This window comes from Haemorhous mexicanus, chromosome 2 (assembly GCF_027477595.1).
Source record: "Haemorhous mexicanus isolate bHaeMex1 chromosome 2, bHaeMex1.pri, whole genome shotgun sequence".
Taxonomy (NCBI): Eukaryota; Metazoa; Chordata; class Aves; order Passeriformes; family Fringillidae; genus Haemorhous; species Haemorhous mexicanus.
Genome location: NC_082342.1, coordinates 52880919 through 52893412, shown reverse-complemented (window position 1 = coordinate 52893412; position 12494 = coordinate 52880919). Strand labels below are relative to the sequence as shown.

At 36.9% G+C, this 12494-nt stretch overlaps 1 protein-coding gene across 4 annotated transcripts in view; it reads right to left on the bottom strand.

Moving 5' to 3' along the window:
* The window catches only part of BRCA2 (BRCA2 DNA repair associated), a 33972-nt gene extending 21478 nt beyond the window's left edge, over positions 1 to 12494 (bottom strand). For all 4 annotated transcript variants that reach the window (XR_009485367.1, XM_059838837.1, XM_059838838.1 and 1 more), the window contains exons 1-11: positions 12411 to 12494; positions 11877 to 11937; positions 11432 to 11535; positions 10594 to 10842; positions 8607 to 8712; positions 7768 to 7820; positions 7622 to 7662; positions 7412 to 7523; positions 5789 to 5844; positions 4741 to 4855; positions 842 to 2008 (exon numbers count right to left, since the gene is read on the bottom strand). Coding sequence is in view for 3 of the 4 variants with exons in the window: in XM_059838837.1 (XP_059694820.1) it covers positions 842 to 2008; positions 4741 to 4855; positions 5789 to 5844; positions 7412 to 7523; positions 7622 to 7662; positions 7768 to 7820; positions 8607 to 8712; positions 10594 to 10842; positions 11432 to 11535; positions 11877 to 11878 (2005 nt within the window). In the remaining variant the exon portion in view is untranslated. The remainder of the gene's footprint in view (positions 1 to 841; positions 2009 to 4740; positions 4856 to 5788; positions 5845 to 7411; positions 7524 to 7621; positions 7663 to 7767; positions 7821 to 8606; positions 8713 to 10593; positions 10843 to 11431; positions 11536 to 11876; positions 11938 to 12410) is intronic.

The following is a 12494-nucleotide window of genomic DNA, read 5'->3' as shown; positions in this document are numbered from 1 at the left end:
ACAAGACATTACAGAGAAAATTTTGAATAAATTTATTCAAACAAATGTAGATTCAGATTTTCATAAAATTTTGGCTGATTAGATAATTTCTACACAAGCTTAACAGCAGAAGCCAAAGTATCACTTTTGTTTTCAAATGCAAACACCTTGACAAGGCTGGAGGTCTGTTTAACCTAATTATATTCTAACAGCCAGAAACAAGAGATTTGGCTGCAGTTAATGCTACCAGGTAAAAAACAATAAATAAATTTTTAGTTGTAATGAAATTTCAAAAGATGGGCTTTAACTCCTTGTGTCTCAACGTAAGGATTTGTTTCAAATTTAAAGTACTTCAAATACAAAGTAATTCTTCTAGCAAGAACAACAGCTTCTAAAAATAGAAGCATATGCTTGCTTTCATTATACTGTTTTTGAAAATATTTTGTGCTTTTGGAAGAAGCTGATGTACAGTCTTAAAGCATCTAATTCTAGAAAAATAACTATACAACTTTAACATTCTTTATGATCGCTTAGAAGTTACCAACTCGGACAAAATGGCCCTTGACACTATGGATGTAAAAGCAGCATTGACAAAGATAACTAAGCTTGTCAAGTACAATAATGGCTCAGGGTGGAAGTTTCAATTCCAGAAATTAACCTGTTAGGAAAAAAGTTATCAGAAAATTACTTGAAAATTATGCTATCCTTATCACTTTATAACAGATCAATCCTATATGTTGATTCCCAGCTGCCCACCTACTTTTCCACAAAGATTTTACATTATTTTATCTGAAACATTTACATGAAAGGCTCATAATAAATAATGAATTCTCCACAAATGATGAAAAGCTTAATAATATACCTTGTTCAACATCACTGGCTACCAGACAGCCTCTAAATTCGTATGAATCAGATTCCAAATGTGGCAATGCAGTATGAATAGGTAATTCAGAGGTTACTTCTTTTTGTATTTTTTCTTGATACAGTAAAGTATTATTTAGTCTATAAATAAATTTCTTGGATCTCTTTCTCAGACTGGGTAACGTCTTCAGGTTTTTAAAACCAGACTTTTTAAGAGTATTTTCACTATTTATTAAATGTAGGTCATCAGAGTTATCTTGAGATTTGGCACTACACACAAGTGGGTGAGACAGAACATCAGTTACGACAGATTTAGAAGCTGTTTTTAAATGCAGGGAAGACTTGTCACTGTGGACTACAGAACACTCTGTGACATTTGCATGTTCAATTGAAAAAGAATTACAGTTTAAAAAGCTCATTTTGGAAACCTCAGCTGCACATCCTTTTACTAACACTAGATCTTGAACACTCAATGACACAGATTTTACTGGAGTTATTTCCGATGTTGGGTTGTTTTCAGTGTTTTTAATTTCACAGCATTTTTCTGACAAATCCACACTCAACAGCTTTTGTGCTTTTATCAAGCCTGAAGAGTTCAGTAAAGATGTTTCCACAGCATCATCCTTGGCCATTAGTGATGACTTTTCTTCCCTACATAAGTCAGAGGGTGGAGAACTACATACAGACATCTCCAGGTGAGTTTCGTCAAGACCAGATAAGTTCAGTTGAGACCACTGGCTTGATGGAGAGTGCACACCTTCTTTCACAGGCTGCTCATTCTCAAAGGACTTGTGCGCTCTATAATCATGCACATCTCCTGCCTTCCTAAGAGACTCCAATTCTTTCTCTTGTCCTATTAAACCACCATCTTTACCATCTGTATCTTCACTGGTGCTTTGGAGTAAAGAACCGTTCACTTGAGTACAGTGGCTCTTCTCAGTCCAGCTATTTGTTTTGACTTCCTGTGAAATGCCATTCTTTCTTCCATTAGGCTTCTGAGAGGGAACATCCCCCTTCTGTTGTGTTTTATCTGGATTTATCTCATATTTCTCTACTGCATCCAGAGCATGTGGCATCAGCAAAAGAGTTCCACTGGATTCAGCTGGCATCCTGAGTGCGTCCTCAAGGCTATCCATCTCACCCAGTAAGCCATCTAACACCTCCGACTCTAGAGTTTAGAGAAGATGGAGAGAGTAAAAGAAGTAAGAAAATATGCTTTAGGAAATAACTTGGGAACAGTATTGTTAAATAGAGCTTTCAATTTTATAGTCATGACCTGTACTCAGGAGTGAGTTGGTAAAGAAAAATGTAAGCAGCTGTTAGAGGAAACAGGAGGCAAAGGAAATACATGTAAATGCCCTGGCATTTCTCTGTAGTGGCTAAGACTGCCAAGATGAAACCTGGCTGTCTCAAAAGGGTATTTTTTTCCCCCTACAGAGAGCGAGTAGAAAATTTGACAAGATAAATATATTGGTTTTTTCTTCCAAAATTTATACCTGATGATAGGTACCAGGCAGGTTAAGAAGCTGCCAATTTTTATCTGTAACTGGCAGCTAAAGAAACTGTTATATGAAGATTAATTATTAAATTGTCTTCTACTGTGATATAAAATAGTACAGTATCTAGAAAGATTTAGAAATATTCTCAGGCTTGTAATTGATTAGGAAGCTTTTAAGTAGTTCCATGATTGACATAAATATTAGAAAAATAATGAGAATTTTTTGTTTCTGTTTAGAAACAACATGCAATGGAGGTAAAATAACCCAAACTCTACTATGCAGAGTATATATATGCCAAATAAAAATATTACCTTCTCAAATGTATGAAATGAGACCCACTTATCAGAGCAGTCTTCATTCAAAACCAGGTTTCATGTACAGACTGCTTTTTTAGGCTTTTTCATATCACAGAAATCATAATAAAGTACCTAGAAAACAGTCCTCTGATTTCCTTAGGCCCATAACCAATAGCTTAACTTTTTCCATTAGCTTTTTTTAGGTATAATTTTTTTAACTTAAGACTCTATAACTTTCCCTACTAGAACTTTTAAATAGCGTAATATCCGAAAGATTTTCCATTTCGAAGTCCATAGGAGATTTCCCAGTACTTGGTCACACACAACCGATTATTTGCAATACATGCACTATAGGTTCCCGCTGATGTTGTAGGCATAGAAAGTTCCGCATTCTCTTTGCTTTCTTTTTTTTTTGCCTGAGTGGTAAATAAGATCTCAAAAACGAAGAAACTGTAACTCTACTGATTGAGCGGATAGGTAGGTCATTTTCCTTCACCAAAGTACGTTCCTCTGAAGCAACTTCTGTGTCCATATCCTTTCACACTGTGATAACTTGTCACTACAGCTTTCTACATAGACACAGCTTATTTGTTTTTCCTTAAACAAAAGACATTACTTTTTAGGATTAAAGAAAACAAGCACTAACTGAAAGACTGTACAGATACTGTCTGTACACTGAATAATCTCATGCCAGGGAAAAACAAAAATCAGGGAAATTAATTCTGACTTCTAAACTTACTGGAGGATGATATTATTTGATGACTTGATGTATTATGATCTTATTTTCTTTAACTGATACAAAATGTATACTTAGTAAAACTTACTGTACTTTATGAAACTATTCCAGAGAAAACCAACATCTGAAAGCTACAAACGTGGACCTGTCCTTTTGATACATGGCATCTTCAAATGCCAAATTATCAAAAAGGGAAGACGTAGGAAAAGGGAAACACTTGAAAGTTATTTTCAGCTCTTAAGACAAATGGTCTTCTTCTCCCTCTTATTTTTCTAAGACATTAATTGATCTTGTCTACTGTAGTATGCAATGTAACAGGACCTACTGGAACACAGACCAAGATAAATTAATTTGTGCCTAATTTCTATAAGTATTTTGCTAATTACAGATTATTTGAATACATTTACTACCGAACACACTCTTTTCAGCACATTTGAACCTATGGTATAAAAACAGCAGGCCTATATCAATCTGTAAGCAACAATGCTTCCTGATGCTAGCATTCTTAGCTCTCCTTATCAAATTCTAAACTGATTCTTTTAAAATTCTTACATGTACCACCAAACCTTATTTTTAGAGCAGGTCATTCAATTCAGATAAGGAGACAGTATATCCTAAGGATATACTGTCCTGTCTAGCAAGTATAATCTCTACAGCACCCTTTTACACCCATGCATGCTGCACAAATATCTGGTAATAATCTCCTCTTCTGACCTCATTTCTCAACTAAAATCAAAAAGCCTCCCACCGAAATGTACACTTTCATTTGTTCACTAATGTGATCTAAAAACATGGAATGAAAATATTTTTTCCCTTGTCTTTTGTATTTTCTGCATTCATTTAAAGAAATTAGAAACACTTTTTTCCCAAAAGGATTTGTCAAATTTTGAACTACCTATTTTGAACAGGTGAAGTAAATGAAGAAAGGATACAGCAAGAACAAAAAACAAGCTCCCCACAGAATAGTGAATGCTGGGATGAAACTTCATGATAAAGTAAGCCTGTTCAATATCTAGAAGCAGTAGTCTTGCTCCCCCTTGAGCCTGTACCATTTTTCTGTCTCAGCTTTTCTACAGTTTCACCTCTCCAGCTGCGGTGAACACACTTCACAGTACTAATCTGGTTGTTGTCCAGTGGCACCATAACCTGACTTTCATGGCATAACCAGGACACTGATTTAATTCACTGACTCAACAGACTCCCTTTTTTTTAAGGCTAGATTAATTTTAAAAAAGAGAATCAATTCAGGGACTCACAGTACACAGCTGGCAGAACAAACCAGCCATAAGAACAGCCCAAACCACAGAATGTACTTTTATCCTCAGTCTTGCTTCACTGAATACTTATTAGGTAAAGCATCAATGCATACCCAAATCTTTGATGTCATCTTCAGCATTTAGTTTTACTGTCTCTGGTACAGGCAGCATACTTGCATCACTTATCCCAGGACATTTATCATGCTCCGAAAAACCGTTGTGTAAAATCTGTAAACCAAAGACAAAAGTTGTTAAATTATGCACCAGTAAGTGTCACTTTAATTGTCAAGGACAGAACTCTAAACATTTACTGCAGTACCTGACTCCATCTCTTAAAATGAAAGGTAACATTTTCACAGGTACACATGAAAAACAAATATTCAGATAAAACAAATAATCAGATAATCCCCATTTTTGATGCAAATCAGATTCCATTTTAAAGTCGCCTTCAGGGCAGTAAATGGATTCAGCAGTTTACTGTAATCTTCTCAAAAAGGGAACAAAGGAGATATGAGGAAGGACAAAGACATTTTGCCTATTTTCACTTGTAACAGTTTGTTAACTGTGAAATTTCAGGTCATTAAGGATCCAACTTAAATTTGTAATTGAATCCTTTTAATGCCACTCTTGGTCTTCAGTCTCAATAACCATTCAGCTTTCATATACACAGTGTCAAATTCCAATTATGCAAGAACTTTCCCTACCACTATCAAAGGACTGAAATTAATACTCAGTTTCAACTCTTGATTGTAGAGGTTGAGAGCAACACATTATTCCCAAAGAATAACTTCCAAAAATCTGATGGAAGTGGGAAAAACCAGAAAAATCAATCTTCAGATAAGTAACATAATTCCTAGATTTGATTCCTCTCTGAATAATACTGAGTGCTGCAGAAGCCAAGTGGTTTGGGGGATTGGGGTTGCTTTGGTTTTTTTTAATAAGCACAGCAAAAAATATTCCTCAGAGAGGGTTATTTGTGAGAACATATTCTGCAACCATGTATTGCAAATTTTGTCTTGTGAGCAGTAATTTTTAAAAAAAAACAGATAGGAGAGCTTAAAATGAAAACAACGGAATTTTTTATTCTTGGCTCAAGGAATGTAAACATGTAACCAAATAGCTTAACTGAAATTGAAGAATACAGCTCTTAAAACCACTTACTGTATCAGCTCTTCCATCCTGTCGCTTTGCTTCAGAAACAGAATCATTCTCTCTAGCTTTAGAACGAGACAGACAAGTCAATTTATTTTCTCCTGAGTGATCTGCTGTGTGTTTTCAAATACAGCTGTGTTTTGGGAGGATTTTCATTGGATTATTTTAAATTCCTCTCAGATCTATAAATAAACTACTAAAAACTAAAAGTTCTAATTAAAAAGTCATACAGATGAGGAGGATGGACAGGGTACAAAGGCAGTTTTGTAACAGCACAAACCACAGGTTATGGTTTCTGCTGTTTCCAGTTACCACCTTGAAACAGCACTGTCGTTCCCCTTTCAAGCAATTATTCATGGCACTACTCCCCATTTTCTTCTGTCCAAAGATGTGGATGAGATCTTCAAGCCTTTCAGGAATTTGGGTTTTTTTCCCACTTCCTCCCAAAACAGCAGTCTTATCTTCACTTTTGTAAAAAAAGGAGAAAGTGAACCCTATTTTTAAAATGCCTGAAGAGCGTATATTAAAATATTTCATAGGCACAACATCTAGGTTCTGTGTAGCAGCTCTATTTTTACAGGTGTCAGAAGGCAGAGAGCATGACATCACTATTATAAAATATTAGGCTTATCCACAACATGGGAGAATGAGAACTCAAACCACAGCTCATCTCCCAGAATATCATCATTAAGGTATGGATACTTTCCCCAGCCCTTCTTCAGCTCACACCTTTCCGGACCAAAGAACACCCAAAATAGCACAACTCAAAAGCCTTGTGAATAGTACCATCCCCTACATCCCAAAAGAAATTCCCAGTCCTAGAATTCATTCTTAATATGCTTTATATACTCTATACAGTGGTAGTTTAACAACATGAAAAAGAGCAATATCAGAAGCTAAGGAAACACATCCACATCTCCCCATTTTCTCATGAATTTTCATCAACAAATCATACAGTCAAACTTCATTTTGCTTATCATATGCTAATGAAATCTCACTTTCACCAACACCTTAGGTTGAGGCTTGATGTTTATCATCACTGTTAGTTACCACTGAAGCAATTATCACTCACTCATTCTCATTCACAGCTCTGCTGACACAGCTGTTTGTGCAGCTGTGCAGTAAATGAGCTCCAGAAATTGCCCCGTCCAAACAACCCAGGAAATATGAACCCAGGAGCTCAGGTCTTAAATTGGATGAGTATCCCAGTCCATCGCACTGGATTGATTCTGATGGCAGGCATAGTGAGAGTGGTTAAAATGCTGAACACAACACTGCTGCTGGCAGGTTAACTCAGCAGGCCACCATCTTACACTGCATAAACAAACCCATTTAACTTAGCCCAACAGTTTCTAGTTAAGTGACAGGACAAAGGAAACATATCTAATCCTCTTTCTATGCTTTGCTATGTTATTTCTATTTAATTTATATTCCCTAACCCCTCAGCCAAAGGAAGAAAACTTCTGAAAAGTTTTCTGTGTAGAGCTGCATTATCTAAAGGCACCCACTAATAATCACTGTAGGAATTTTGTCTTTTTTTAGTTGAAAAACCAAACAGTTCATACTGAGTGAACTTCCAGTGTCAAGACTAGAAGTTTTAAACCCTTAGCAATTGCTCATTTTAAGAAATACCTATTATCACAGTTTCACCAAGGGTAGGAGGTGTGGCTAAAGAACTTGACCAGGACATATCTGGATCCACTTCTGCTCCCAGACTTTCAGAAATACATTTTGGAGTTCTGACCTAGAAATACATTTAACAATCATATATATAATTTCTATACCAAATTCTAAATGTACAACTCAGGAAAAGGAAACAAAATGCATGAATAAAATCTGTACCTCCAAAAGTTTTGGTGTGTAAAACAAGCTTCCATATGGACCTGAAAAACATTATATAAAAAGGACATTAAACAGTGACTAAAAAATATGGGTTTTTATCTAGAGATGTCAAATATTTTATAGAACCAAAAAGGGAAGATACAAACCAGGGACATTATTTCTCTGAGGTGTTCTGTAATTATTCCTTAAAATAGTTGGACTGCAAAAGAAAAATAAAGCCATAATATTAATTTCATGTCTCAATTTCTTAAAATCATTGAATATTTCAAACATTACATATATTACCACCTCCATTATTTCTTTTCTTTGCACCATGGTTACTTCCCTGACTAGATAAAATGTAGATTCCTCCTAACCATCAGTCAATATTTTAAACATTACCATAAGTCCACTATAAACTGTAACATTTTTCTTTCAGTAAATATTATAATTTTCAGTGATGATTTGTCTGACAAGTAATAAATTCTAACGTAACCATGCATTTTATAATAGGCTGTATGAAATCAGGGAAATTGGCTGCAATTAAATAACTACTTTAACTCTTCTTATAATCAACACAAGTACTTTGATAAAATTTATCTGAAATACAGACATAAGTCTGTAAAAATCAAGGCTACTATTAAAAAAAAAGTCTCAGTAAATATAACAAATAGCTTTACTATTTGAGAAGTACATGATACATCACTACTACTCTTTCTTTGGATGTTTGAACTTGGAAAGTTGAAATAATGTTAAAAAATTTTGTATTCCAGCTGTGAAAGAGTAGAAAAATATGAAGAATGATCACCTGAAAGCAAGGACATTTTCGAATTTAGCTATTGTTTTATTTTCAACTCACTTAGCAACCTACATGTATCATAAACATATAAGACATACAAGACTATTTACTGCTCTTAAAATTCAATAGTCAAATATGGTGGGTTAAATGTTACTTTTTGCTTAAGGTCCAGCTTATTTTCTATTTGTGTTGACATATTTAGCATACCTAGCAGTGAGGCAGTTGTGGAAGGTACCAGAAGGAGAAGCCAGCATTTCATTTTCTTGGTCTATTTTTCTTCTTGTGTTACTTGGGCTTATCAAATTCTCTCGATCTACAACATAGAAGATAATAATAGCACAACTTTGCAGAACTCCAGGTAACAGTTTCAATTTTGAAGTTTAAAGCTGAGTTTTCACAAAAACCCAAACAAAACCAAACCAAAACAACAACAACAAACCCAAAAAAACCCAAAAAAACCACAACCCAATCCTAATTTCTACTCTAGTACTTTAAATATGTTCAAATTTTATATCCAACCAATGCTAAACATGTTTCAAATGCACAGCCAAGAAGACCCCTCATCATGTCACTTTATTGACTTGGTATTAATCAAGTCATATATTCCATTCCATTTCAGTTTTAATATACTGCATTGTGCCTTTCTTGTCATTGCACAAGTTATTCTTAGCAAAAATACAATACATGCAAACACAGGTTTGTGCAGTTTACCCTCAAATTTACTAAGTCATACACTTACTGATTCAGATAAGCAGCAAAAAGCAAAAATTATTTCCAGAACTGTTGTTGGAGTCACTGTCACTGTCAGCACCATCTCTTTATTTGCAAAGCATCTCCAGGCAAAAGACAATGTAACCACTAAATAGCCAGCAGAACCCTATGAACAGTGAGACCCTTACATGGACAATCAACTACTAACAGGAATTTCTACTCTGAAGTTTCCAAACAACCTTAGTATCAAAAATTACACTTTAGTTTGTGCATTTCTCTCTGCTTTTGAGTTCCTGAGTTCATATGCACAGCACAGGTGCATCCCGGTACCACAGCAAGATATGAAATCCATCAGCTCCCATCCAGGCACCTGTTTTCACAAGAGCCATTTGGCTCTAACCAAGAAAATAGAATATTTCAGGCAGTCACACGTGAACTTTGCACATATGCAGACCAAAATGGACCATTTTGAAATAAACTATCATAAGGCTCCTTTCTTTGCTATTTATGAAACTGCCAAATGAAATTCCTGAAACCAGGAATTCCCTAAGGACTTTACACTGTAAAATACAAATAGCTACACATTGAGAAGAAACATTTTCTCAGCAGAAGTTGAGCAGGAACAAAGAGAGTTACAATATTCCATGGAAGTAGTGTTATAAAGTATACTTGAACAGCAGCACCGCTCAAACCCTTCACAGAATTTGCACAGGATCTAAGAACAATTCTGGTAATAAAAGGCAGTCTTGTGTTTCTGGTTAGAAAAGCTTATCAGAAGGACACAGAGCAGATGTACCAATCACATACTTCAGGAATTAGGTTAAATACTCTTCCAAAGAAGATATTCTTACAGACAATGTTGCATATACATTCTCCATAAAAAAGGTTCTGGCTGTCCAAGGAGGATGGGTACACCAGAAAGGAGCAGAGTGACATGTACTTCCATGATGTACTTGGGATTTGGAAATAATGCATGAGAAGTACCTCACAAAATTACTTTTTTTTTCCAAATGGAAAAATGTAGTTTTTTTTCTATAATTTACAATCTCAGTAACCCAAATTGATGGTGCTTCTAAAACTTTCCAAGAAAGGTTAAGGAGTGCCCTACATTTCCTCCCACATTATCATGATAAGGATGATTCTCTCCCTTTAAAAGCTTCAAAACTTCCACATAAAAAAATTAGACTGCTGAAATATTCACTTTGATTTGCAGTCAACAGGTTATACTGAGTTCATATCCCCTCATATTAACAGTACTTAGAATGTTTGGACCACAACAGTATCATTTATACAGGGAATTTTGCTTATATGTTGCCAGTTTTTCACAATCTGAATCCACTATTGAGATTAATTCTGCATTTTTATAGATGATCTTCAGAAGACTACTAAAATAAGCTTTTCAGTCCCACAGTTGCTGCAGTAGCATTATCTATTACATAATGATCATCAGCTGCAACAGAAGGTTAAAAAAAAAGTTACTCACTTGCTCTTATTTTTTTCTGATCTGGCTCTTTTTCAGGAGAAGAAGGTGGCAATATTGCATTTTGTTCTTTAAAGAGCAGTGGGGTTGATGCCAGCTGACTGTATGTAGAGGGTTTTGTTCTTGGAGTTTTAAAAGCTGTTTGATCAAGCCAGCCATAGGGCCCATCAACCTCTCCAAAGGATTTGGGCTCATATGGGGGTGCTTCTGCGCTGAGTTCTTCAAACCAATTAAGACTGATAGGTCCTAGATCTACAAAGGAAAACATACAGAAATCCACATGAAAAGGAAAAAGGTTCCTCCATGGAGGATGCGAAAACACACCAGGCATTTAAATGCTAACAGCAAAACACATCGCTCCTGCCACTGCCATAGTCCTGGTTTGCTTCTTTCTGGATGGCTTTGGACTCTGATAACCACAAATATACAGGGATGTCTGCCCAAATTCTCAGACCATTAACAAGCTAACTGAAGGACCAGAAAAATATCCAGTTTGTTTAAAATCACAAGTATACTCTGGCTTTTAGTTTCTCTTGTTTCGCTCAGAGTGGCAAGCTAAACAGGTTCCTTTTAAAATTACCAACAACCACAGGTATCTCTACCAAAAGACTAAGCCTGGTCTACATGTGGGTATGTACAGAGGTGACAACTCTAAAAAAGGAAGTACAAAAACTACAAATAAAAACTTGAAGAAATCTAGGTAATAGGAAATACAGGTTTGGGGCAAGAACAGCAGTTAACAACTTGCATAAAGCTTTCCTGTGAAACACACAGCAAATATGTAGAAAATACTGGTGCCCAGAAAGCAATCTTAGTAAGAATTACTTTAGATAAGCTGTACCTGATTCACTGCAGTGTGCCTTAAATATGTCAAAGAAAGTTAGTGTTTCCACTGGTTTGCCAGCCATTTTCTTATCCATTAAGTTACCGGAACAGTTGAAGAGCCTGAGAAGAAATAAAACACTTTCATACACTGCTGTTTGAATATCTTAGGCTGGCTTTTCTGCATTTTGTGGTGTGCCACAGCCCAGCTTGTTTTGCTTTGACAGTGATGCGAGCATTCAACCACCACAATGATGAACATGGTGGGAAAAAAACAGACAAGAGCAAAGGGAATTATACCAGAGATAATGAAAACACTCAGCAAACAAACGACACGATGGAAAGGGCAGAACACTTCTAAGGTATTTTAAACACAAATCAAAACCCCACACTCACTACTACGTGATAGGATGGAATATGTAGTATCACATATATACTCTAAAAACCATACTCGTACAACTTACATGTCAAGAATTTAATTCAAAGTTGCTTTCAAGTGGAGCAGACACTGCCGGTTTCACGGTTCTATCAAAAAAACATGTAAAATAAGCCCATAGTGAGACTTCACCGTTTAACACATCTATGCCTTCCACAGTAAATCACGTTTCCCACACGCTGCCTTACCAAAACCTTAGGAAAAACGGGCGCTTTAAAATAGGGTACGGGCAGCATTAAGACAGAACACCGAGGAACTCAACATTGCCTGAGAAGTACATTTTTAAAAGCGCGACTTGACCAGTCCGCGCCGCTTTCCGTGAGGGGAAGCTCCTCCCGGGCAATGACTGCGCACGGAGCGCGGCCTGTGCAGCCCCGCCGGGTCACCGCGGGGTCCCCGGGGACGGAACCCAACCCCCGCTTCCCGTGACCGAGTCACACCCGGTAACTGCGGACCCTCGGCGGGCTGTGAGGAGAGGGGGGGACGCCCGAGGGGAGGCAGTGACACCCTCAGGGCACAGCGCAGCTCCGGGGCAGGGCCGAGGCACACGCGGGGCCGTTACCTGCCGGCGGCGCCTCGGGCGGAGCAGCGGCCGCAGCATCGCCTCACGCAGGGGAGCGAGGCGGGCGGAGCGGGCAGGGCGGGC